The sequence below is a fragment of the Agelaius tricolor genome, unplaced genomic scaffold (genome assembly GCF_023055355.1).
Source record: "Agelaius tricolor isolate 1412-34295 unplaced genomic scaffold, bAgeTri1.0.p SCAF_20, whole genome shotgun sequence".
NCBI lineage: Eukaryota > Metazoa > Chordata > Aves > Passeriformes > Icteridae > Agelaius > Agelaius tricolor.
Genome location: NW_027269280.1, coordinates 11422516 through 11446658, shown reverse-complemented (window position 1 = coordinate 11446658; position 24143 = coordinate 11422516). Strand labels below are relative to the sequence as shown.

The 24143-nt window shown below is 48.6% G+C and overlaps 1 protein-coding gene across 6 annotated transcripts in view; it reads right to left on the bottom strand.

Moving 5' to 3' along the window:
* Positions 1-731: 731 nt before the first annotated feature.
* The window catches only part of GGT1 (gamma-glutamyltransferase 1), a 32371-nt gene continuing 8959 nt past the window's right edge, over positions 732-24143 (bottom strand). For 2 of the 6 annotated variants that reach the window (XM_071445619.1, XM_071445623.1), the window contains 12 exons: positions 12580-12741; positions 11428-11555; positions 11119-11208; positions 9960-10152; positions 8688-8845; positions 7717-7866; positions 7094-7230; positions 5711-5898; positions 4800-4927; positions 4395-4507; positions 3323-3436; positions 732-1534 (listed from right to left, as the gene is read on the bottom strand). In XM_071445619.1, coding sequence (XP_071301720.1) covers positions 1391-1534; positions 3323-3436; positions 4395-4507; positions 4800-4927; positions 5711-5898; positions 7094-7230; positions 7717-7866; positions 8688-8845; positions 9960-10152; positions 11119-11208; positions 11428-11555; positions 12580-12741 — 1705 coding nt within the window. In that variant the 3' untranslated portion in view covers positions 732-1390. Of the gene's footprint in view, positions 1535-3322; positions 3437-4394; positions 4508-4799; positions 4928-5710; positions 5899-7093; positions 7231-7716; positions 7867-8687; positions 8846-9959; positions 10153-11118; positions 11209-11427; positions 11556-12579; positions 12742-13515; positions 13707-22966; positions 22986-23805; positions 23950-24143 lie in introns of those variants that run through there. The other 4 variants (XM_071445624.1, XM_071445622.1, XM_071445620.1 and 1 more) reach the window with 4 other exon arrangements.

Below are 24143 nucleotides of genomic sequence, written 5' to 3'. Positions count from 1 at the left end.
AAAGCCACTCATTTGGGTCAAATGATATAAGCAAACATGTGTGTCAAAGTTATGACTCTGATTTAAGCATCATCTAGCTCTCACTTTATTCTGTGAAACTGGGCTCTCCTCTGCTCCAGACAATTCTAGGAAAGAGGCTGCAGGATGCCTAAAACTTCAGACTTTCATTTTCTTTTCTGTATTTTAAGGTCCTTACAAACTGACAAGAAGTTTCAACAAGCCAAATAGATGAGCTAACTTAGTGCCACGTGTGTATCAAGGATTTCAAGAACACCACTAGAGCATGACAACCCCTGGATCATTTGGGTTTGATCTTGGGCTAAGTTTATGTGATGTGATGTATTGGTCCTGCACCAAACCCTCTCATGCAGGTACAAACACTCTTAGCTGCTCCATATCAGACAGGCATTTCTGAGAGGTCCTTAAAAGTCTGGTTAATAGTAACTTACCTTTAAACAAGAGTAGCTGCAGTGTGCTTTTTAGAAATTTCATTAAAATTTCATTGAAATTTTTTTGAAATTTCATTTTCCCAAACTCTGATATTTCATGCCTGCAGTATGACATCATAAAAAGCAAAGTGGAGAAAAACAAGCTTGTTTTGAATATGTGACTATTGTTGCTTACTCATGACTTCATCAAAGCAGTGAAGAAAAAACAAAAAGTCTCAGAAGAGCTTCTTTCACACAGACTCTCACCATCCCTTCTTGCAGCAACTGTGCAGGCAAGGAAAATGTGTGACTCCATATTTATTTATTTTAGTTGTGCTCAGAGTTTTACAGGTAGCATCTTCCCTTTAGACCTTCTCAACAGAAATATAAAAAAGTTTGAAGCCATTTTCCCATTTCCCCCCTCATCTCCAAAAATCAACCGGGTGAAATGCAAAAACATCTTTTGTTAACAGAGTGGTGAGTTTGGCTTATCCCAGTCTAGAGCTGGGCTTCCTGCTATGGCACAGACCTATTAGTTTGTAACTTAGAAAACCCAGCTCCAGAGTCCTGTAACTCCCACCTACTCAACAGGAAACAAATATCTTCTCTAGCAGTGACAGGGACATTCCTGGTAGCTGACACCGTGCAGGGGAAACGCTTCCTGCAGCTTGAGTGAGCAACTGGGCACCCAATCTGTCTTCGTGGGATGGAGAGGAGGCAGGGAACAAACTCTTCAAGGCAGAACAGACTCTTCAAGTAAGCACTGCACGTCCTGGTGGACGCGCCTGTCTTAGCAGACGGCTGTGGCATGAGGCACTTCGGTCATGGCTGTAGAGAACTGTCCCAGTTCCATCAACAGAATCACAGGTAAATGCGTTCTCTTTCCTGTGAGAAGTCCCTGAGTTGCAGATCTAAAGGATCTTCCCCCAAACACACCTTGGTGTCACTAGAGCTGAGGCAGGTCAGTAGCCCGCGGGGAATCCCCCTTTGCGCGAGTCGGAGGCGGCGGCCCAGCCGCGCTCGGTCCTGAGGATGGCCTGGACCACTGCACCCCCGCTCACCCGCGCCGTGCCGTGCCTCCTCTTCCTCAGCTGCTGCTCGATGCCCTGCAAGGCACAGCGGGGTGAGAACACTGCACCTGCTCAATGCCCTGCAACACACAGCTGGGTGAGAACACTGCACCTGCTCAATGCCCTGCAGTGCACAGCTGGGTGAGAACACTGCACCTGCTCAATGCCCTGCCATGCACAGCGGGGTGAGAACACTGCACCTGCTCAATGCCCTGCAGTGCACAGCGGGGTGAGAACACTGCACCTGCTGCAGCCTGCAGTGCACAGCGGGGTGAGAACACTGCACCTGCTCAATGCCCTGCCATGCACAGCTGGGTGAGAACACTGCACCTGCTGCAGCCTGCCATGCACAGCTGGGTGAGAACACTGCACCTGCTGCAGCCTGCAGTGCACAGCGGGGTGAGAACACTGCACCTGCTCAATGCCCTGCCATGCACAGCTGGGTGAGAACACTGCACCTGCTCAATGCCCTGCAACACACAGCTGGGTGAGAACACTGCACCTGCTCAATGCCCTGCAGTGCACAGCGGGGTGAGAACACTGCACCTGCTGCAGCCTGCAGTGCACAGCGGGGTGAGAACACTGCACCTGCTCAATGCCCTGCAACACACAGCTGGGTGAGAACACTGCACCTGCTCAATGCCCTGCCATGCACAGCTGGGTGAGAACACTGCACCTGCTGCAGCCTGCCATGCACAGCTGGGTGAGAACACTGCACCTGCTGCAGCCTGCAGTGCACAGCGGGGTGAGAACACTGCACCTGCTGCAGCCTGCAATGCACAGCGGGGTGAGATCACTGCACCTGCTGCACCCTGCAACCTGCATCCCCCACAACCAGCCAGGTGTTCAGGGCCTGTGTTGCATAGGGCTGTGTTGTTCCTCCTCTTCCCTTTGCTTTCTGGGATGCCCTACTTTTGAAGAAGTGGAATTCAGAATTTGATATGTGTGGTGCTCAGTATGGGTTACCAATACTATTCTTGGTCACAGAGATTCACACACTAACAGCCAGGACTGATGGATCCTGTTTGGCAGTGGTGGAGAACACAGGACTTGTAGAGAGCAGGGCATCCTCCCCAGTGCTGGCAGATACCTCAGCTGTTATCTTCATGAGAAGCTTATTAACAGAGGAACTTCTGCAGAGTTTGATAAAACTGCATTATGTAGGACTGTTTTCCCAAATACAGAGGCACAGAGATATGAGATGGGTACAAAGAGGCAGAGACAGAGGCATGAGAGATGTACAAAGCCTGTGCCTGCCTCAGGCCTCTGGGGATGTGCAGGTGCTCAGGGTGAATGAAGCTGCCAGCTCAGGTGAGTGGTCTGGAGAGCAGGGCAGACCTTGCCATCAGCTCTCTAGCTGACAGCACTGTGCTGACATCTTTACTGTGAATATATTTTCAAGTCTGTTCCCAGGTCCCTCTGGGCATCCCCCCTTGCTAGCTCTGGGCCAGGCCTTCCAGATTCATCATGAGGTTACACAACAGGACAAGAGTTCCCTGAGACTGACTGGATTGACACTGCTGGATGCTCTGGGCCCTGATGTGGTTTGCTGTTTTGCAATTCCTTTGTGCCAAGCATCACTGCAAGCAGATGCTCAGTTTCAGACACAAGTCACTATTCAATGCACTGGCTTCACACCTGTGTGACTGAGACTGAAGGTGCACTTTGAACAGCTTATTGTGACCCAGCATTAGACCTGGACCAGCTTTGCTGCTGCTCACCTAGGAACATTTGGCCAAACCTGCTGGTTTTCCACAGTGCTTGCCCTCCCAGCACCAGGGGCCCAGCTCATACAAGTTCATGTATGGCTCTGGTGAGACCAACCTCCTCTATTTGCTGCTCAAGCTCCGTGATGTTGGGAAACAGCTGATCATGAATTCTGGGCTCCTCCACTGCTTTCTTCACATCATAACCAAACCAGATGGAATTCATGATTGTCTGTGAGAAGCAAAAAGCCTTAATGTCAATTACTGTGTTCAGAGAAGTCTGACCCTTGGAGCCACACAGGCAGAGGTGCCTCAAGGATGCTCACAGGGCACACCAAAGGCACCATCTCTGGTTTGTGTGGCTTTCAGTGGTTCTTCTCTTGGCCAAGAAAAACACAGGTACATTGCAGCTTGTATATGCTTAGGGATTCCCACACAAAGAAACCATGAGTGACTAAAATTAACACAGCAAAAGGATGAGATCCCCAGGCCATGGTGGCTGGGTTTATGCTGCTGGAGCCAAGCACACAACAGTCACCTCAGCAAACACACCTACATCTTCCTGCTATTGTACAGCCAGTTCCCTTGGGCCTGGCTCCTCTCTGCACCATTGAACTGCAGGCTGGAGCTGCTGGGAAGTGAGAACACTCAGAGTCCAGGGCTTAGGAAATTGTTTGTAGTGGTTTTTACAGAATTCTCCTCTACCTCAGCCAAAAGGCCAGATCCAGCCTGGTGCTGCTGCCACAGCAGCTCACAGATGCCCTGCCTATCATGCCCTGCCTGACACTGTGCCTGAGCTGAGTTCTTATTTAGCTTCTCTGTGGGACCTTGATCCAAATTTGGGATGTTGGATGGGAACAACTCTAAACTAGGTAAATAGGCTCATGGAGACTCAGAGAACAGAACTCAAAGCAAATCTTGTGCAAGTGGTAAGAACCACTTGCCAGAGAAAACATCATTAAGGAGGCACTGGAGTAACTAAAGGGGGCAATTTAATAGCAGACCTTTTGTAGCCCTGGCAGGAGTTGGTGTTGGAGGTCTGGCCCTCAGAATGCCAGGCAGGAACCTCCTTTTCAAGCCCCTGGCCCCCAGCAGGGAGCCACAGCCATGATCCTGTCACAGGTGCAGATGGGAGTCCCCCCAAATGCTGCCTCTCCCATTTGGCCCCATTTGCCCTCACCCTCACGTACCAGTGCTGTTGCTGTAGTTATTTTTGTTCCTCCAGAAGCACCGACCACCATCCTCACCTGTTTCATTTTATCCACCAAAATGGAGGGGCACATAGAGGACATTGGCTGTTTACCTGTTGGGGACACAGAGGCAACACAGAGGCTCAGCTTTCTACCTGCAGCTCACAAACTTCCAGCTCTTGCTCCACATCTAAGCCCAGAGCCTCAGTATCCACCTTCCTGACTCAGCTCGTGTCCTGCTCAGCCCTTGGGGATCCCACCATCCCCTGCACTCATCTCCTTCCTGACTCTCTCCCACCACTGTCCCCTGCAGGTCCCAGGCCTGTGTCCCATGGCACAGATGCTGCAGTGTGAGCATGCAAAATGCAGCCAAAAGATTGAGTCAGGAATGCAGTTTACAGCTACCTGGAGCTATGAAATTCGCTGGAGAAGGAGGGATCCCAAATCCATTGATTATGTAAGGTGAGCTGAAGTCATCCATTTCATCATTAAATATGATTCCACTCACGTTGGATCGTACATCAGAGCCAAAGCTGGAGAAAACAAATTGTCAAAGTCAGGTCAAACCCACAGCAAATCCAGGCAGAGCTTCAGCTGAATTTACTGCAATGTAAACCTGGGATTTGATTGGAGTAACTCCACTCCCTCCCATTGTAAAGGACTTTCTGTTCCCCCTAGGGGGAAGGAAGCAGTTAATACTGTGAGTACACAGCTACACACAGAGGAAAGGCAGCCCAGAGCCCTTCCTACACCTCTCCTGAGAGGATCCCCTGGGGAAAATGAGCACAGCACCTCAGCACAACTACTGCCCCTTGCAGGTGGGCAGCACTGCACTCCATTCAGAGGCAGCACAGCTCCAAGGCTGGCACATTTGGGAATGACTGGGGGTTTGCTTAGATGTGTCAAGCTGGAGACATTTTCTATGGATAAAAATAAGCTTCACACCCTGGCTCCAGGCCATATATGTGAACACAGCTCTTTCTGACAGCACTCACAGCCAAACACTGCGCTCCCAGGCCAACTGTATTAGCTCAAATTCCTTCCAAAAGCCTGGGAAATCAGAACCAGCAGCAATAGCTCTGCTTATGAGAAGATCCAGATGCAGCCAACGTTGTGGTGGAATTGAACAAGAGAGAGGACACAAGCACGAGGCCTCAGTGTTGAGCACTGACCTGCAGGCTCAGCAGAAGTGCCCATCCCCAGCACTACTGACCCCTGCCCCGCCCCAGAGGTGACAGCTCAGAGGTGTTTGACACCCAGAACCAGCACGAGGAAGACGGCAAAGGCCTACAGGGAAGGAATGTCTGAGCTCCTACTATTGGTTGATGGTGCTGGTGGCGGACACAGCACTGCCATCGTCAGCCACAATGGAGACGTGGGATGTACCGGCATTGTCTCCAGTGTAGTACACGGGCTCGTAGTACTCCACGGGGTGCGAGGTGCTGTCTGTGATCTTCCTCCGCAGATTGTCTGCAAACAGCTCGGATGTCATGTTCCTGATTGCCTGCCAGAGAAACCCAGAGCACTCACTCAGCAGGCTAAGAGACACGTTCTCATGAGGCTGATATCCAACACTTAAAATCCCAGCAGTGAGGCTACAGTTTCTCCCCAAGGGCCTTCCTGTGGTGGTCCCAGGACGAGGGAAGAGATGAGAATCTTGACTCCATGTTTCAGAAGGCTGATTTATTATTTTATTATATATAATTATTTTATGATTTTATGATATTATATTAAAAGAAAATGATATATTAAAACTATACTAAAAGAATAGAAGAAAAGGATTTCATCAGAAGGCAAGCAAGGAAAGGAAAGGAATGATAACAAAAGCTCTGAGCCAGCTGAATGTCATTGGCCATTAATTAGAAACAACCAACATGGACCAATCAAAGATGCACCTGCTGCATTCCACAGCAGCAGATAACCATTGTTTACATATCATTTCTGAGGCCTCTCAGCTTCTTAGGAGAAAAAATCCTGGCAAAAGGATTTTTCATAAAATATCATGGCGACAGTCTTCCTTCTTGGAAGATGGACACTGTAGCAAAAGATCTTTTTAAGCTGTCACAGGAACAGCTGTTAAAGTCACCCCTTTGTGCAGAAGTTGATCAGCATCCATTATTGCAGTGCTGTGGAAAGCTGCCTCCACACTGCTGTGAGGCAAGCAGGGCTACACTTGCTTCAGGGACAAGAGGAATGGGATGGGAGAGGGACAAGGCAAGGTCTGACCAGAGCTCTGTATGTTGAAAATTTGTGTTCATCAAGCTAGGCTGGGCTCAGAGTCTGCTGCTTTTGCAGGACAGAAGTAAAGCCCAAAATGCAGAGTTGGGACAAGCAGTCTCATCCCTTCCAATCTGCTGCTCCATTTTACTACAGGCAAGTCTGGTTAGAGAGCCACAAAGATGCTGGGAATATAGTGAATAAAGACTATAAAAGCAGGCAGGGTTAGACCTAAATGTACTCCAGCTCTCCTGGTGAATTGAGGAGTTTGCTTTTCCTTCCAGCAGGAAGGTTGCCTCCATTTATAGCCCTGACAGCTCAGCCATGAGCCACATGGGACATCACGTTTTGACTCAGAGCTGTTTCAGTGCCTGTCACAGCAAGTGGCACAGAGGATGCCTAACAAAGTGGAGTCACCAAAAACTTTAAGCCAAGTTCCATCAACTTTGGTGTTGCAGAAAGAAAAGACTTTTGCCAGGTACCTCTGTAATGTTGACAAACTTTGGGTCTCCCAGCAGAGTCCTCTTGGCGTAGGCGAAGCGAAAGGCCTCCACGATGCGGTGGTAGGTCAGACCTTTCTCCTCCACGGTTTTGATGCTGGCAGCAGAGAAATTATATCCTGGCAACAGAGCACAAACAACTGTGAACACAAAGCACAGGGTCCATGGATTGCTAATGCACCTGTGTCAAATGTATAACCTTGAAGCCCAATGTCTACAGAGATGCAGTCACTGGACCGTCCTCATCTCCACATGGAGAGCTGAGGAGCTCTGGTAGTTTTGAGCACTGTGGGAGTCACCAGCAGAATTTGTACTTGCAAAGAAGCCTCAAGTACATGTTAGGTTCCACCCATACAGGTATCAGGGAAGCTCCCCCACCAGGAGAATAATTTTCCTCTTGCACCTGTAATTTAGGTAGGAAGGTAACATCCCTGAGTTTACAGCAGAAGAGGAATGTTTCTGCATCTCTGATCTCTCCTGGGCTCTCAGACCTCTCACCTGCTGGAGGTCTATCAGGGAGGCCTTGTTCCCCCCAAAAAAGGTGATGTTTTTGGAGCTCTCCCAGCTCCTGGTGCCTGTGGGGCACTGCTCTGTGGCACTCTCACCTTTCAATATGTTCAAAATGAGGGCCAGAACTGGGCCACTCAGGGGGGCACTGGGTGTGTAGAGGGTGAACTCCCCGAGTTTGATCTGTATGGGGTCCTCAATCACTGTGGCATTGTAGTCCCTCAGGTCTTCCAATGTGACAATTCCCCCTGGAAAGAGAAGGAAACTAGAGATGTGGGTTTATGTCATCTCTGGTGGGAAGGGGAGGTCATGCTCCACCACCATGAATCACAGCATGGACAAATCCAAAAAGTAACAAGGTGAGGAAAGCAAAGATGTGTGCCCAGGAGATTTCCTCCTTGATAGATCCATCTCAGGCTCAGATAGTTTAAGCACAAAGTTGGGCTGATTTACAGCAGACACAACTCTGGTGATCCATCTTTTTTTACAAAAGACACCAGCAGTGTCAGGCTACAAAATGTCCTTAAGAATTCTTACAAGAGGAAGATGCAGTTTTGGGTGCAGATGCTTTGTGGCACCCCACAGGTAGAATAATTTGAGTGTTCCTTCACCTTTCTTATCTGAAGGGGGAAGACAGTAAGTAATTATCCATCCCAGATGAAGCCAGTGAATTACAGGAATTTCCCCAAGCCAGCCAGTGCTGGCTGGTGAGGGTGGGATACTGCCACCATCTAGTGGCACCGAGAGATCAAACAGCTCAGAGCTCACAGGACCACCACGGATGCAACGTTTTAGGCACAAACTCGTGGGATCCAGGCTCTCTGAACAGCCTGAACTGCACAGACTTGGGAGGCTCTGTGGCACAGAAATGCACAGCAAACACTCTCCATTTCTGAGTTTCAAACACATCTGTTAAAGTGCTTCTTTTGGGTGTCCTGTTGCCACAGATCTCAGAGGCAGCATTTCAGGGCTGGCCTCTCCCAAGGCCACTGGGAGGTCACTGGCTCCTCCTGGGGCTCTGAGCAGTGTGGTCACTCCTGCTGCTTGGGAAGGGTGTCCTGGTTCTCACCTGCCTTGTGGATGTCAGCAATGATCTGCTTTGCCAGGCTTCCTGTGTAAAAGGCATCTGCTCCTTCATTGGCTATAGTGGCGTAGGTGTTGGCTAGTTTGGGCATCTTGATGGTTTCACCCTCCTGCAGGATTTTCCCTCCTTTGCAGAACACTTCACTAGAAGAGAAAGGAGATGGAGAAGATCAGGTATGAGGGATAAGTTCAGAACTATGTGTGTCAGTGGCAGCTGAACCAGCATGGGTGTTCATGCTTGGTGCTTCTTGGAGAGAAGGAAACTGCCTGAGCCATGGCCCAGGGCTCCTCAGATCTTGGCACTGGGACACAAAATTGAGCAGTGTTTCCTGACCTGTAATTCCACAAGCTCAGTGTGCTCCATGGAGCCTGCAGCAGGGATTTTCACCATGGCACCACCCTCCCTGCCCACCCCAGGGGCCAACAAGTGCCTCAAGATGCACAGGAGGGGCCACAGTCCTTGGACCCAGCAGTGCAGTTCAGAGCACAGCCTATTAAGCTATGAGGTTCAAAGCTTCCAGTAAATCCAGAAGTGTTTCAGTCCCTGTCTGATAGATCTTTAAGGTAGATTGTTTCCTCTCTAGCTCCCCATGATGGATCATGATTGTGCTGCTGTGGACCTGCCTGATTGAAGGACAGGGCAGGGTGTACATTACCAATTGGATAGCAAACAAACCTGCAGCTGGCAGAGATTTTAAGGAAAAGAGAGAATTAAGCATGATTTCCATCAGGGCTGGACATAAACACTGAGGGTTTGACTGTAAGAAGTGAGGAGTATTTAAAACCCTTCATGCTCAAAGTCTTTGCCAGAGGTGGATGGTCAGAGGCACTGCTTGAGGAAGGCTGATTGTAGTGTAAGAGATGATCCAATTCCCACTGCCTGACAGCAGATGAGATGTTCAAGGAGACTCTGCAATTACTCCAAATGCAGGAGGATCAGCTTGGTGCACTTACAGCATGAGGAAAAGCAGGGATTCAGAAAATCCATTGCCATTGGGCAGGCTGATCCCAGCTCATACTCTAATTCCACCTTGCTCAGACAAATGGGCTTCAGGAGTAGAATTTCTCCCCCTTTAAAGGTCAGGACTGAACATTCCCCATGATTTAGCACCTTTAGGTATCTGCAGTGACACCAGCAGGCACAGTGAGTGTGGTTACTGCAGGGGATGCACACTGCACTGCACAAACACAGGGACTTTGCAGATTGGAAGCAGCCACCCCAAATTTCTCTGTATACAACAGCAAGTCCTCTACCTACCACAGCAAGGGATTGCTTTCAATTGCCTCCTCTTTTGATTTGATGGCTGCAGCAAGGCCTTTCCCAACAGGGAATCCTTCTCTTGCCAGCTTGATACTGGGCAGAAACAGATCTTTCCATGCCAGTTTGCCATGCCGTTTGTGAGCCAGCTCATAGCCACGGATTTCTCCTGGAACAGCGATTGACAGTCCTCCTGGAGCAGAAAAGGAATGTGTTAGGTCTCCCACAGCAAGAAAAGGAAGTGGTTGATGGAGCAGGAGGTAGGGCAGGCATCTCTGGTTTTAGGCAGGGCTTGTGTGTACTGTGACCTGCTCAGCTTGTGAGAATTAACAGAATTAACAGAATAATTTGGTCTGACATTTGTGCCTATGTATTCTGAACTGCTGAAACCCCTCTGTCCTCTTGCTGGTAACTCCAGTTTTGGGATCATTTCCCTCTGTAGGCTCTGTACCACAGCAAAGCTGCTCAGAACACAGAAGCTGTCCTGGGAGAGGACACAGACTGTGATGTACTTGAACCCAAAACTTTGTTGCAGCATTGTAACTACAACTGGAACAGATTGATTCCACATCCCACAGTGATGTTGCAGTTTGCTTCAATCCTGTGTTCACTTGCATCTCCTAGAAGTTTAATACACTGCTCAAACCCCCTCCAAGGTGCTGCTCCTTCTTGCTTAGAAGAGTGACCATGAAGAGAACTAGTTAGTATTTCTTTCTATTTCTTATTAGAAAATACTTTCCTGCTAGGAAGCTTCTCTGGAGACCCCAAGCCTAATGGGGCTTGTGGTTGAAGCCACCACAACAAGTAATTTAGGGAGGAAACCTGAACTGACAAAACTCAAGGTGATCCACACAAAGATTTATTCAGAGGTGGAAAGCAAAGATGGCACATGTGGAACAGGTCATACTCAGTGCTTTGCATCCACCTGCTTTTTAATGAAGTGAAAAGCAGAAAGTGATGGGGTCCCTGACTAGTTTAAAGGGCATTGTTTTTAGCTTCTTTGTCAGGCCAGAGTTTGCAAATTGTGTAAGAGGATATTTCCAGGATATTTCTAGGTGAGAAATCCTGTAGGTAGGCAAGAACCAACCATGAGAAATGTTCTCAATGTAGATGTGCTGGTGCAGGGAATGCTGGAGCAGTGAAGCAGCCTTTGCCATACCTTTCAGAGAGAGCTGTGTGTTGTTCCCAAACATGTCCACCGATGCATTTTTTGGAGCCACTTCTCTTGCATTAATGATTTCCACTTTTCCTTTAATGACAGAGCAAGGAAGATGATGTTTAGCTCTGGACTCTGCACAGAGCCATGGTCTCTGCTGGAGGACTCTGACCAACGTGAGCCAGGTCCTTGGCGATTATTTTGAGGACATTCCCCCGGAGGCTGTGAACATCATTCACCTTCTCCAGGTAGGATAAATCACTCAGATAAAGTTGTCCAGCTGTTCCAGGTGTGTGTGGCCCTGTTCCTTACCTGTGCTGCTGTAGATGGTGAAGAAGAGGCCCCCTCCAATGCCCATGCTGTGAGCATTCATGAGTCCCACGCACAGCAGGGCTGCGATCGCGGCATCCACTGCTGAGCCTCCCTGCTTGAGGATGTCCCTGTGCAGCAGAAGGGAAGGGGACATGTGACAGTGCCTCAGCTCCCTGTCAGCACTGCATGACAGGCTCTCTCAGGCACATCTGTCCACACCCAGCCTCTGTGCTCCTCAGGAGCTTTGAGCTTCTGTCACCAGAGAGAACAGAGCCTTAGTGGTCAGTGTGCCCTCGTTAGAGACACATCCAAACCAGCCTGAAACCAGCAAGATGTGACAGAGTACACGTGAGGACAGGCATTCATTACACTGTCATACACACACTCATTACACTGTCATAAGAAATTACAGTTTTCTCAGGAGCCTTAAATCTGCAGCACTTGAGACTAGAACTGAAGGATATCTCAATAAATGTTTTTTTTTAAAGGAGCTAGAAAGAAAACTCTCGTTCTCATTGTTTATGGATCCAAGGAATCTTTGCCTGCTATGTTGTCTGAGCAGCTGCAGTAAAGCTGGTCAAGCATGGTAAAAGCCTGGGGTTTATTAGGATCTCCTCTTTCTACAGGGAGAGTAGGGATTGATTATCCATGCTGGGCAACTGCAAGGATTGCACCTGAACATTGGGGAAGCAGCAGTTGTGTCTCATGCCAGAGCTGTCAGAGCCAAGGAGACAGGGCACAGTGACTGGGTTGTCACAGACATATTATATGAAAAATCCTTTCATTAGGATTTTTCTCCTGGGAAGCTGAGAAGCCTCAGAGGAAAAGAAAAACAATAATTATCTGCTGCTGTGGAATGCAACAGGTGCATCTTTGATTGGTCCATATGAGTTGTTTCTACTTGATGACCAATCACAGGTCCAGCTCTGTTGAGACTCTGGTCAGTCACAAGATTTTATTATCATTCCATTTTTCCCTTTCAAGCCTTCTGATGAAATCCTTTCCTCTATTCTTTAGTAAAGTTTTAATATATCATTTTCTTTTAATATAATATATATCATAAAATAATAAATCAGCCTTCTGAGACATGGAGTCAAGATTCTCATCTCTCCCCTCGTGCTGGGCCCCCTGTGAGCACCCCCCAGTGGGTACCTGCCAATGATGGAGCAGGGCCCTGCGTCGGTGGCCACGGCCGCCCTCCTGTAGGTGTGGGTGTCCCCTGAGCGCAGCCCAAAGAACAGCCCCAGGAACAGCACCAGCCCCAGCAGGGCCACAGCCACCACTGCCACCACCACACAGCGTGTCTTCATCTTCCTGTGGGGAGAGACAGGATGGTCAGCCCTGCTGCCACCTCCTTTGGGATCCTCAAAGCATCACCCGGGTAAGAGCTGCCTTACAGCGGGCAGGAAACAGCACAGAAACCTCCAGATGCAGAGGTGAGGAGGGAAATCCAAGGAGCAGAACACAACTGCTGCTAGTCATGGCTGACATCATCTTCAGGACAAAAAAAAATTTAAAAATTAAAAAATATAACTTTACATAATCTGCTTTTAAATGCCACATCTGTGGAGGAGTCTCTGCCTGGAAGGTTGCCAAGGACCAGTGCAAAACACGTCTAGGTCATTGGGAATCAACCTTGGATGAAGCTACAGCGTGAGCACAGCACCCATTCCTGCCTGGGCCCTTGGCCAGAGCACCTTCCCAATGATCCCAGCACTCCCAGAGGGCCATGGCCAGTGCTCAGGTCCCCATGTGTCCCAGTCCTGCACTCAGCTGCTCTCAGGCTGCACAGGGCTGCAGCTCATCTGAGAGTGAGCACAGAACACCAAGAAGCTCCCTAGGTGCACGCAGGGATGAGCAGAGAGCTACTGAGGGGATGGACACTCACTGCCACCCTGCTGGGACAGGCACTTCAGCAAATACAGCTTCAACAGCTACTCTTTGACCCATTTTCTTTTCTATTACAAGACCATTCCAGCAAAATAGACCTAAATTAATCATATTGCCTTCAGAGACCACCTCCCCCCTTTGTACTGCAGCTCTGGGTTTTTACCACAACTTCAGCACAACAGCCAAGATGTCCTTTACCTTACCAGAGCATCTGCCATCCTCAGAGAAAAGCCAGTCCATGGAATTGTGGTGAAGAGCAGATGCCCCAACCCCACTGTGGATGCCCAGCAGCCCAAGGCAGAGCGAGCTCAGCAGGCAGAGCAGCCCTCAGTGCCCTGCAGCAGCCACACACTCAGGAGCAGGCAGCAGTGAGTGTGCCAGCACTGAGCTAACTAAGGAAACAGGCCAGGCCAGCCAAACCAAAACTTTTCTTAGAGGGGGGTGATTAGCAAGCAGGCCCCCCCAGCCTCACCCCCTGCCTTAAACCAGGAGATTTGGACACATTTGCTGTCCAAGCCCTGTATCTGTGAGTCTCAGCCTGAGCACTAAAGATGCCCATCTCCATCCAGGTAAAGCAGCTGTAAATCTTCTGTATGTGCTGCTCTGTAAACAAGTGTCAGCTCAGGGTAGTAAAAGGAAATGGATGAAACCTCTTTCCAGGTTCTAGAACTTAATTTACACTCAACCACTTTTAAAAGAGACCAGTGGTGTGTTTGCAGAGCAATGACTGTGCAGGGAAACAGAGAAGCCATTATGTCCCTAACAATAGCTCACACACAGCCTCAGAGTTTAAAGACAGTTTTGTTTGTTGGCAGAGATATTTCAGCTTCAGCACTGGCAGTCTCCTCCAAGCTACACAAGAAATGCCATGGGATCTTTTATCTGTGCCCCAGCTCAGCAGAAGGTACTTTGTTTGTCTGAAGGCTGCTCTGTGCTGGGCTGTCCTTCAAGCCTGGGCTGACTCAAGCCCTGTAGTGCAGAGTTAACCCCTGGGCTCCTGGCTGGGGCTCTGCAGCTCTTCTCACAGCTGCTTGTGCCACTGCTGGGCCCCTGCAGAGCTTTACTGCCTCCTCAGGGAAGTTGTTCTGACAGCAGGAGAGAAGGGGAAGTTTCAGGTGCTGCCTCTGCTCTCACCTCCTCCCTGGAATGGGATCACACCTGTGAGCATCCCATAGACCCAGAAGGGCTCCATGCTGTGTCCTGCTGAGTGCACAGACCTTGGAAAGGCCCTGCAACAAACTTCATGTGACCCAGGCACAGCTCCTGGCCTGCCAGGCATGAGGATAGGACATGCTCCACTGGGCAGCAGCACACACACAGAGGCTGCCCTGCAGAGGTTCTGACCCTGTGCTGCACCACCCTGTGCCTCTGACTCCAGGGAATGCTCTTAAGGAAGGTCTGTCTGTGCAATCTGTCACACTGATCCTGCCCAGGAAGCAGCAGATGTATGAGCTCCAGACCTGCAGATTTCTCCTCTCCGGCAATGAGCAGAGAGCAAACCCAGCTGGGGATAATCCTCTCCACCTCTGCTGCCAGCTCAGCTCCCATGAGCTCCTCAGCCCATCCCAGGCCTGACCCCAGAGGGAAGCACAGCCCTCACTGCCTTCCCAACCATGGCACAGCAGAGCCAAATGTGTGTTTGGTTTGATGTACAGAAATCAGGAGAAGGATCAGGAGCCTGCAGACACCCTCTGCTAACCCACCTCTCCATGCTCCTTGTGCCCTGGGCAGGCACACTGCAGGAATTTGGGCCAATGGTCTGTTTGAACCTTGGCTCTGAGTTGAGTTCCCATTATGATTTATTAATGGGAGTGGAGCAGCAGCTGCAGGCCCCCACCTGAGCAGGCTCCCCAGCTACTGTCTGCTGAGGCTGGCTATAACCTCCCCTTCTCTGCCAAATCCAGCTGTTTGGAAGCCTGGCTTCAGTCACTGAGTGCTTTGGCAGCAGCAGAAGGTCTCCAGGAGACAGGGGCTATAAAGCAATTAAAAGCAATACAATTATTTCTCACTGTTATAAAGGTCCACCTGCCACTCTTAGCCATGGAATTCAAAAAGCAGCCTGCTTGCCTTCCTTTACATTAGGAGAGGGGGAGGAGCAGCAAGCAGCAGGGCTGTGCTTGTACCAGCAGCCCCATGGAGCTGTGCTCAGATGTGCCACAACATGCACAGCCTTATTTAAACACGACTCTGGGCTTGAATTCAAAGTACCCCAGTGCAACAGGGGGTTGCTGTGTCATGGAGGAGATGCAGGGTCTGACATCCCTGCCAAGAGGGCTGGGGTGTTCTGTAGAGATGAGGAATCTGCCATGGTCAGGGAAAGTGCCAGGAGAACTGGAAGAGGAGAAGGAGATGTGGGGAGAGAGCAGTGGGATACTAGGGGATGGCAAAGGATCCCAGGCAGGCACTGCTTTGTTCCCAAATGAAGCAGTAAATGAAGCATCCACTGACAACACCCAGAACTTTAACCACAAACTCAAACCCAACAGGTTTCTGCTTTAAACCCATCTTGCAAGAGCTTCATACCCCTGCACCCATCCTGAGAGCACTGGTGCTCCCACTCACAGCCAGCAGCCACCACTGGGCCATTGGCTCTGAGATATCCTCCCCTCCTTTCCCCAGGCAGCACAAGAAATGCAAGGATGGTTGGGACATCTGGCCTCTTGTCACAGGACACAGGCCATGCTCTTGTGACACATCACAGACGATGACATTCCATCAGGAGATGTTTTAATTGAGGTCTTACACAGTCTGCAGCTCCACCAGTGAGAAGGGAACTCAAGCAGAGGTTCAGCCAAGCCATGAAGAAGCCCAAAGAGGCTCCCAAATTCTGACCTAGGCACTGCTCCCACCTGAAGCAGGAGGGCAAAGCAGTCCCTGGAGGGACACAGCGACTCCATTAAGCTCAGTTAAAATCCTTCCTCACTGCCGGTGCCTCCGTGCTGGCTCCTGCCCAGGGACCAGCACCCCCCTCTTGGTTAATCCCAGCATTGCAGACTCTGTGGACACATCAGCTTGCAGGAGAAGGGCCTCAGTGGGCATCAGTGGTCCCTGCTGATTGCTGAGATCATCAGCATTGAAAAGAACTGAGCACTGAGTCTGTGAGTGAAGGGGCTGCTCAGCTGGGCCCAGGTGCTGCTCAGGAGAGCTCTTGTGACTCAGAGAGAGCTCTGGTGGTCACAGTCTGTGACTCCTCCACAGGCACAGGCTTTGCTGAAGCCCATGGCATGTATTGTTCTGCCCAATGTAGATCAAACTCTGAATTCACTGAGAGAGAGACAATAATTTCCTCTTGAACCAACTTTTTCCTCAAAAATCCCTCATCTCTCCCTGCAGATATTTTAGCATCAAATCCAACATTTTTTATCTTAAGACACTTCTGCATAAACTATAAAGTAAAAAAAAAAAAGACAGGTGGAATAAACACAGAATTCCCCATTTCCCATGGTTTTCACAGCATTTCCTAGTTGAGGACCTCCCAGAAATCCACAACTGGCAAACTCAATCTCAAAAGCACAAGTTATTATTAAAGTAGTACAGAATGAGTTTTTATAAACCCATTAAAAACATTATTGTTATGGTCACTCCCAATTTAAAGTCAAAACGCTTCATCAAAATAGCTCAGTTCTCCCAAGTGTTGCAAAAGATCTTTTCAGGTGCTCTTTTGCCATTAAACTGGAAGTTGTTTACTAGACCTGAACTCATTCAGACTGGTTAGTCTGGTCCCATCATTCTCTTTTGGCAAGCTTTCATCTGCTTCCTAAAAAAGTCCCATTTTCACACATTCTGTTGAAATCCCACACAGCAATTTCAGGCTGAGGGGAGTGGCTCAATGAAGGTAATTCCTGTTTCCCCCTTACCTCTCAAGAGTATTTGCAAGTTGATCCTGTCCTTTTGCACACACCTGTGTGTACTGACCTCCTCTGAATGTCCTTTTAAAGGAAGTGAACCCTTTTCTAGGGGCAAGACATCCTTGTGGGAGAAGCAGTAACCACTTATCTTCCTTAAAAAGCTCTCCAAAACTTGTATTTGGTATTTGTACTGCCCTGCTCACAGAGATGAACCCATTGAAACTCATTATGTTTGAATTCACAGTACTGGAGGAATGCAGAAGTAATCATTGACTAGGTGAAGAGTCAAGAACCCACACCCCTCAAAATGCATATTTTAGGATCCAGGAGGATTGATTATCAACAGCAGAATCATCCTGTGTTCCTGGATTTGGTGACTGTGTGGTGCAAATATTTTTCCTCACCTCTTTGCTAGCTCTGAAGTTCTGATTAAGAAACTACAAATACAATGCAAATACATGGACTCAAGTTGCACCAGGAAATGTTTAGATTGGATGTTAGGAAAAAATTCTTCACTGAAATGGTGGTCTGGCTGCCCCAAAAGTTGTGGAGTAACCACCTCTGGGACTTAAAAAACGTAGATATGGCACTTGGGGACATGGTTTAGTGGAGATTCGGCAGTGCTGGGTTAATGGTTGGACTCAATGATCTTAAAGGCCTTTTCCAATCTAAATGGTTCTGTGATTCTAAACACATGGTGTCTCCCATGGCCAGGTACCCTCACACCACTCCTGCCTACACCCTTGTGTTCACAGACAGACTGGATTTGGTGTCTGTCCCTTCAAACCCAGGCACTGCCAGATTGAGCTGTGACCTCACTTGGTGGCAATGACCAGCTGCAAGGTGGGCAGCTGCTGGCAGTGCCAGGGCACCTGCTCAGCTCCCACAGCTGCCCCTCAGCCAGCACAGCCACCCCACATCAATGCCCCAGCTGCAAGGAGAAGGTGCAGTGCCTGCTCTGCTTGGCCTGCTGCCACTGCAGCACCCTCTGGCAGGCAGGATGGCAGAGCAGGGAGGCAGGGATGGAGAAACCTGCCCTCATCACTAAATCTCACTGAGGGTTTTAAGCAACAATCCCCCATGTCTGTTTGTGCCAAGCCTGGAAGCACAGCTGCAGCTCCAAGGTTGCAGCTCCCAGGTTGCAGCTCCAAGGCTGCAGCTCCAAGGTTGCAGCTCCAAGGTTGCAGCTCCCAGGTTGCAGCTCCCAGGTTGCAGCTCACCTGCTGAAGTGTAGCACAAAACCCAGACTGAGGTTGTACAAGCTGTTCTTGGATTTATGGACTCAGCTACCAAAACTTAGGCCACTGTGTCTGTCCATGGCTTGCCAGAAACTCCAGACTCTCTCTTGAGCACAAGCTCAGTGCCCATGCAGAAATGCTGAATGCCCAACCAGAATGTAACACAAGCAAATCACAGCTTGCCTGAAACTTGGGCACAGTGAGGATCCAAGCCCACATGTCTTAAGCCTGATTGCCAGCCAGAAGGCTCTCTGCAAACCCAGGATGAGGCAAAGTCTGCCTGGATGGCATTCAGCACAGAGATGCTGTCTCTGGACTCACAGGGGTCAGGAAAGAGGTGAATGTCTCAACTCCAAAGCAGCCCAGTCCCCCTGCCCCACTCCAACCTTTGACACACCACATCTCCACTTGCTGCACAAGGACAGGAGCTGTGCTACACTGACTCATTAACAAAGTTTGGCCAAGTTCCAAGATTAAAAGCTTTAGGGTGATATTTTCCCTGCCTAAAAATACATCATCTTTTCTATAATAGCCACAAAATGGAGTTCTGTTTAACATTTACATGTGGAAAAATCAGTACTAAAAACCATGAGCATTTCAGCCCTGAGATATTTGGAAGGAATATAGCCTGTGCCCATTTTTCAAGGTGACTTTCAAATACTCCTTTCAAGACATTGTATGAAGAGAACAGACCCCTTCAGTTATATTGCTATTATCCAAGAAGTCTTGAGCAAAAAATGGAAGCTTTCTGGAAAGTAGATCCTGGCACAGAAATTACTCTGCAGGCTCAGAAGGATTTGATGTATCTGCTGTTCCTACCAGCCAGTCTGAACTACACATCAGAGTCCAGGCCACATTCAGCTGTTAACACACACCCCTCTCACTGTGTCTGATTTATTGATGTGAGACTCATGATGCTCCACAGAAAAGATTGTGACAGGAGCACACAACTATCCTCTGAAAAAGCAGACAGTGTGGAAAGGTGTCTGGTCTCTGCCCCAAACAAATCAACCTGCACTTTTAGTCTGTCACACCTTTAATATTAACAGGTGAATTTAAGATGCAGTCTACTGAGCAGAACCCTTTTCTTAATTTACTGACCCTGCAGGTGTGATGGTACCAGGTTTTATCCTTAATATTTTCATAGTTCTAAAGTTGCTACATCCCTGAAATGGCTCTAGGTCAGACAAGAGTTTCCCTGTCACATTTGTCTCAGAGGGTACAAGGTGACATGGAAAGGCTGTAAGAAAGCCCAGTTCTAAATCATATTTATCCCACTGCAATATTTCACCCCCACAGCTGAAAGGCAGGGTTTATATCAGTGACCCAACAAAATGAAGCAAATTCTGTCCTTCTCCAAGGACAATGCAGCGCCATGTTCTTACCAGCACAGAGCTGGAACAAGTTGGATGCTCCTCAGCAGGTTACTCGTTCACTCATGCACAAGTGGAGTTGAAGATGGGGTCAGAGAAAGTTGTGAAACCTGAAGTCAGTGCCTGCAGCTCCAAAGGGTGAACTCTGCTGTGTACAGGCTGTGCTATGCACAGCTACCTTATTTCAGCTGTACACAATATTTGGCAGCTATCAAGCATCTCTGTCTAGGCACTAATTTAATACAAGAGCCCTGTTATAACTCAGCCTTACAAGTTTCAAGCTGCAAAGCCACACCTCAAGCAGTAATGTCATGTTTAATGCAGGTGCATTGCTGACTTGCTTTTCTCAACCCTTTACAAATAAAGAAAAAAAAAACCTGAAGGACTTGGCTCCTCCTTCCAAGTGGTCACCTTCATGGCACGGTCACCTTTAATTTCTCAAAAATTAGCATCTGCTGTTACATTGAAACTTGAGTAACAAATTCATCTTTCAGCACATGAAGCAATGCCTTCACACCTCTTGTCACGGAACTTGCAGACACTGAAAAGCATCAGGAAACCCAAGACACTTCTGGGGAATTTTTCTTTTTGTTTCTTTGCCCCCACCCTTGTTGATTTTTTCTGTAGGAATTACATGAAGCAACCCCAGCAATGACTCACAAAGCACAGACCAGGTCAACAGTTTAGACTCCTACTTTTTATGGCAGAACAAGCAACCCAAAGCCTCCATTTCCCAATGTTTTAACATCCCAATGCATTATTGGGATAGATGCCATTACAAGATTTTGTACCTCTTGTTGCAGGTTAGGTATTTTTCCCATGAGGAAATCATTCCCCTCTAATAGAGCAGTGCTGCAATCCAGTACAACCTGAACATGAGCATCAAAAATAGCACCTTGAGTGCCCACTAACACAGAGCCCTTAATAAGCACATGAGGCTTCTTCCTACTAAATAACAGTTCCCTTTTTCACCCCTTACTCTACTCTTCCATGTGGAAGCTAACTGCCAGCTGTATGGGTAGCAGACAATTCTATTTTAGGCTAAACAGGACCTAAGAAACACTGATTCAAAAAAGAGATCACAGCTGAAAAAGCCTTGGAAAAGTCACTAGGAGAGACTTAAAGGTACTTTAAGAATGGAAAACATGCCTAGTGTGGAAAAGGTTGAGTTGACTAAGAGCAGGGACACAAAAGTTGCCTTACAGAGCTGAAAATAAACAAGCAGATGTTTGTCCACAGCCCAAGCACCTCCTTCCCCTCCAGTGAGAGTTGCTTTCACTGGAACTCACCTGCTGAAATGGAGCCACCCACTAAACCCCACATGCTTTCATTTTAGTGACCTGTTTCCCCATTATCACCCACAGGTGCACACTTTTCCCTGGGACAAAGGTAAGCAAGGGGAAGATAACTTGTAAACAGGGAGGTTTATTAACCTTTTCTTGCCAGCCACACTGGTTAACCAGTCCTGGTTATATCCTTCTAACCCAGAGGCAGCTGCAGCAGCACTGCTGGGACAGTGCTGTGGGAACCACTGGGGCTCCTCTGTGCTTGGAGGTCACTGGTTGCTGTTGCAGAAGAAGCTCTTCTGCTTCTCCCTTCCACAAAAGGGTGGCTGTCCTCTGTCCAAAGTTCTGCCTTCTTTTCTCATTTTCCCTCAATCTTATCTCTCTGCTGTCTCAACTCAATCTTACTCATTAATTTTATGTCAAGCTCTGCAGTTTCCAAAACCTACATCAATCTGTTCCATTTATCTAGCCCTTTAATCTTTGCAAAGCCTTTCTGCCAGGCCACCAAAGGGACTGCAGAAATGTGTTCTTGCAGCTGACAGAACTGCAGAAATGTGTTCTTGCAGCTGACAGAACTGCCTTTCCCCCAGCAGCCAGCACTGAGCTCAGCAACACATTCCCACACAGCTTCCCCTCAACCTCACCATCCCCAAATAAAAAGGGACAGGGCTGATGGAGACAGGGGAAGAAGAAAACCTAAACTGGTGAAGGGAAAAACAGAGAAAGTGGGAACGAAGGGGGACAAAAGAAATGAATTAAGATAGGAGGACAAAAAAGGTGAAAGAACAGGAAAAGGGGAAACTGAAGGGCAAAACCTGAACTATGCCCTCTCTCTCTAGGCTAGAGGTTTTCCCCAGCCTTGCCTGACTGCTGCACTTGGACCAGTCCTGCACATGCACAATTCAAACTCTCCGATCACAGATGAAGTTAAGACTTTCTTGGTGCTCTGCAGAAGGGTTTGTGTAATTTTTATGTAAGGTTTATGTAATGTTATACCTGCCATGGCAGATAACTGTGTATTTTATAGACTGTAGAGCATCTGGATGGGTGGGTGAGGCCACCAAAACCCCTGGATTCCAGTTATAATAAATGAACTCAAGACCGAATTCACTGAAGAGGTTTCAGAGACTTCAGCTGAAGTTGTTAAAGAGCTGTTTCCAACTGAAAAATACTTGTAGCTGCCTGCTTAAATTCACCTGTTTTTGCTAAACCAAGACTCTACAGGTAGGTGAATACCTTAATGACCATAGAGTTGGTTTAAATGGCTTTGCCTCTCCTGATCTCCCTCCTGTTTGCTGTGGACACCTGGATCAGGAAATGCAGCCCAGGACTGGGACCTTGAGAGAAAAAGCTCTCTGGTCCTGGAGAGCCCACTCTGACATGTTAGAGGGATCCAGCCCAGAGCAGGAGCAGGTCTGTGTTTTCTGAACACACATAGGAAAGGGCCATTCTTCTGGTCTGGAAATGAGCAGAGAGTGTCCCAGGTGCTGTTCTGGTCCTTCATGTGTCTAAACATTCAATTGTCTGGGCAGAATCTGCTCATTGTCATACAAATGCAGTTGCCTTTGATAGTTCTTTGCAACAGATTTTTTTTTTCTTACAAAGGATTAAATATGAACTGCTTGATTTATTTCAGAGTATTCCTTCCTCCTTCATGGGCCGGTTTCCACACACACATAAAGGATCCCCTGACCTGTGCTCTACTGAGTGCCCTGCCTGCTCTGCACCAGGAGCTCTGTTCTCTCCCACAGCATTGCCCTTCCACCCTGCTTCTGCATCCCGCCCTCAGCATCATCCCACTGTCCCTGCAGCTTTTCTGGTTCTGCACCTGCCTCCTGGCCTTTCCCCCAGGTACCAGGTAAGAAACCTGCCAGTGCTTGACCTCCCACACCAACAGGGCTTACATTTGTCAGGAAGCACAGAAGGATATGGAAAGAAGAGGGATCCAAGATCTGTGGATTTCAGCCACTTCTTAGATCTTGATTCCTCTGATGAGCACCACCTGCCAGAGGGACATTGGAGTAAGAATTTCTCATCCTTAGGGACCCCATGAAATCTGCCTTCCCAAGTTTGCGTAGCTCTGACCTCTCTGGTTGTTTTGGGAGCCTTTCCTGTGTCAGCTTGCTAAAACAGCACTTCTCTTATCAGCAATCCTTGTCACTTATGCCACCTGCAAACCCTGACACTCAGGCCAATGACCTGCACCAACCTTTCCATAGACCTTTATAACCCAAAGAGGAGCAGAGACCAACATCAGCCTGGGTGGTGGATAGTACCTTCAAAGGGTTGGAAGGGCTATGTAGAGGTGAAGTGCCTTTCCCAGTGATGGGATTGAGATCCCAGCTCACCAGACTTGCAGGTCCTTGCTCTTATCTCAGCCTGTCAGAAGCCCCAGTCCTTGAAGCCACCAGTCCCTGTGCTGCTGACCCTGCCCAGCCCCAGCAGCTCCCCTGCAGGGTGGCTCAGAGGCTGCTCAGGGAGCTTGGACAGAGACCCTGCTGCCTTTGCTAACTGAGCCAAGCCAAAGGCAACACAGCAGATCAGGTCCTGTCCATCCTTGCAAGAGAGAAACACTTGCTCTTCAAACCTGAGCCTGCAGGCTTGTGACACAAAGGCAGCCTTTAATGAAATGGGATTAATGAGCTGGAAAGGTACGCAATAAAGGGAAAGAAACAACTCCTCTATTTCACACCCCAGTCCAACCAATATGGAGATGCCAAGATAAAACCAGCTGTTTACTCACTAGTTTAAAAGCTCTGCAGTTCACCTTCATCCAGTGACACCAAAGGAAGGCTCTTCTGCCTGCTTCTCTTGCCTCTTATTCCTCAAGAGTTGCCAGGAGCAGGGACTCCAAAAACAAGACCGGTCACACAGAGCTGAGTGGCAGCAAGGCTTCATATATGGGAGTGGTCAGGAGGGGAGGTGATGTAATGAAGCCCTATCTTTGAGCAGTACAGGCATGCCACCCTTCCCCCTCCCTGTCCCTGAAGAATTGCTGGCTCACAGGGCAAGATGGGAACAGAGTGGTCCAGCGCTTTCCATGCTGTACTTTCTCACGGTAAAGGGAACAGTGCACAGGGT